Here is a 1393-nt window from a genome sequence, read left to right as displayed (position 1 = left end):
CCCCGAACAGCACCCTGAGCGAGTCCCAGGGCAGCGCCATCCTCATCTCATTCATCTACTCGGTGGTATGCCTGGTGGGGCTGTGCGGCAACTCCATGGTCATCTACGTGATCCTACGCTACGCCAAGATGAAGACGGCCACCAACATCTACATCCTCAACTTGGCCATCGCAGACGAGCTGCTGATGCTCAGCGTCCCCTTTCTGGTCACCTCCACCCTGCTGCACCACTGGCCCTTTGGCTCACTGCTCTGCCGCGTGGTGCTCAGCGTGGATGCCATCAACATGTTCACCAGCATCTACTGCCTGACCGTGCTTAGCGTGGACCGCTACATCGCTGTGGTGCACCCCATCAAGGCGGCTAGGTACCGCCGTCCCACTGTGGCTAAGATGGTCAATCTAGGTGTCTGGGTGCTTTCCATCCTCATCATCCTGCCCATCATCATCTTCTCCAACACGGCGGCCAACAGCGATGGAACGGTGGCTTGCAACATGCTCATGCCAGAGCCCACCCAGAGGTGGCTGGTGGTCTTTGTGGTCTACACTTTTCTGATGGGCTTCTTGCTGCCTGTGGTGGCCATCTGCCTCTGCTACATCCTCATCATTGCCAAGATGCGCATGGTGGCCCTGAAGGCTGGCTGGCAGCAACGCAAACGCTCAGAGCGCAAGATCACCCTCATGGTCATGATGGTGGTGATGGTCTTTGTCATCTGCTGGATGCCCTTCTACATCGTGCAGCTGGTCAATGTCTTCGTAGAGCAGGATGATGCCACCATCAGTCAGCTCTCCGTCATCTTGGGCTATGCCAACAGCTGTGCCAACCCCATCCTCTATGGCTTTCTCTCGGACAACTTCAAGCGGTCCTTCCAGCGGCTGCTCTGCCTCAGTTGGATGGACAATGCTGCAGAGGAACCCATCGACTACTATGCCACTGCCCTGAAGAGCAGGGCATACAGTGTGGAGGACTTTCCCCCAGACAACTTGGAGTCAGGGAGCATGTACAGGAATGGCACTTGCACCTCCAGGATTACCACCCTCTGAGGAAGCATTCCTGTCCCCCCGCCTCCCTACTGCCCCCCAGCAGGAGGGTGAGCGAGGCCAGGGCTGTGGCATGGGGAGGCCGGGAGGGAGGGGGTTTCGGTCCTGCCCACCAACAGCGGTGTTTGGCACAAGAAGGAGCGAAGAAAACCCCGCACCCTCGGTCTGCTGCCCTGTCCCATCCCCCGTCCCCTCTCCCCCTCCTACCCCCTTCTGCTTCCCTTGAGAGCGGGTGCGTTTGCTGATGCTTTGACACCCACTTAGCAAACTGCTGCACTTGTGGGTCAACTTAGGGTCTGGCAGCCGGGCTCTGCCACCCCTCTCTGGGCCTGATGAGTGGCTGTATGGGTCCCGCA

General features: G+C 58.8%; 1 protein-coding gene across 1 annotated transcript; it reads left to right on the top strand.

The window, feature by feature from the left end:
• Positions 1–5: 5 nt before the first annotated feature.
• SSTR1 (somatostatin receptor 1) lies at positions 6–1040 on the top strand (the record flags this gene model as incomplete). Its single annotated transcript, XM_009646681.2, has 1 exon — positions 6–1040. A coding segment is annotated over one exon (1035 nt), but the record flags the coding sequence as incomplete, so codon positions are not given.
• Between the last annotated feature and the right edge of the window lie 353 nt (positions 1041–1393).

The sequence above is a fragment of the Egretta garzetta genome, unplaced genomic scaffold, assembly GCF_000687185.1.
Source record: "Egretta garzetta isolate BGI_Z169 unplaced genomic scaffold, ASM68718v1 scaffold79, whole genome shotgun sequence".
Classification (NCBI taxonomy): Eukaryota; Metazoa; Chordata; class Aves; order Pelecaniformes; family Ardeidae; genus Egretta; species Egretta garzetta.
This window is presented reverse-complemented; position numbering and strand designations above follow the sequence as displayed.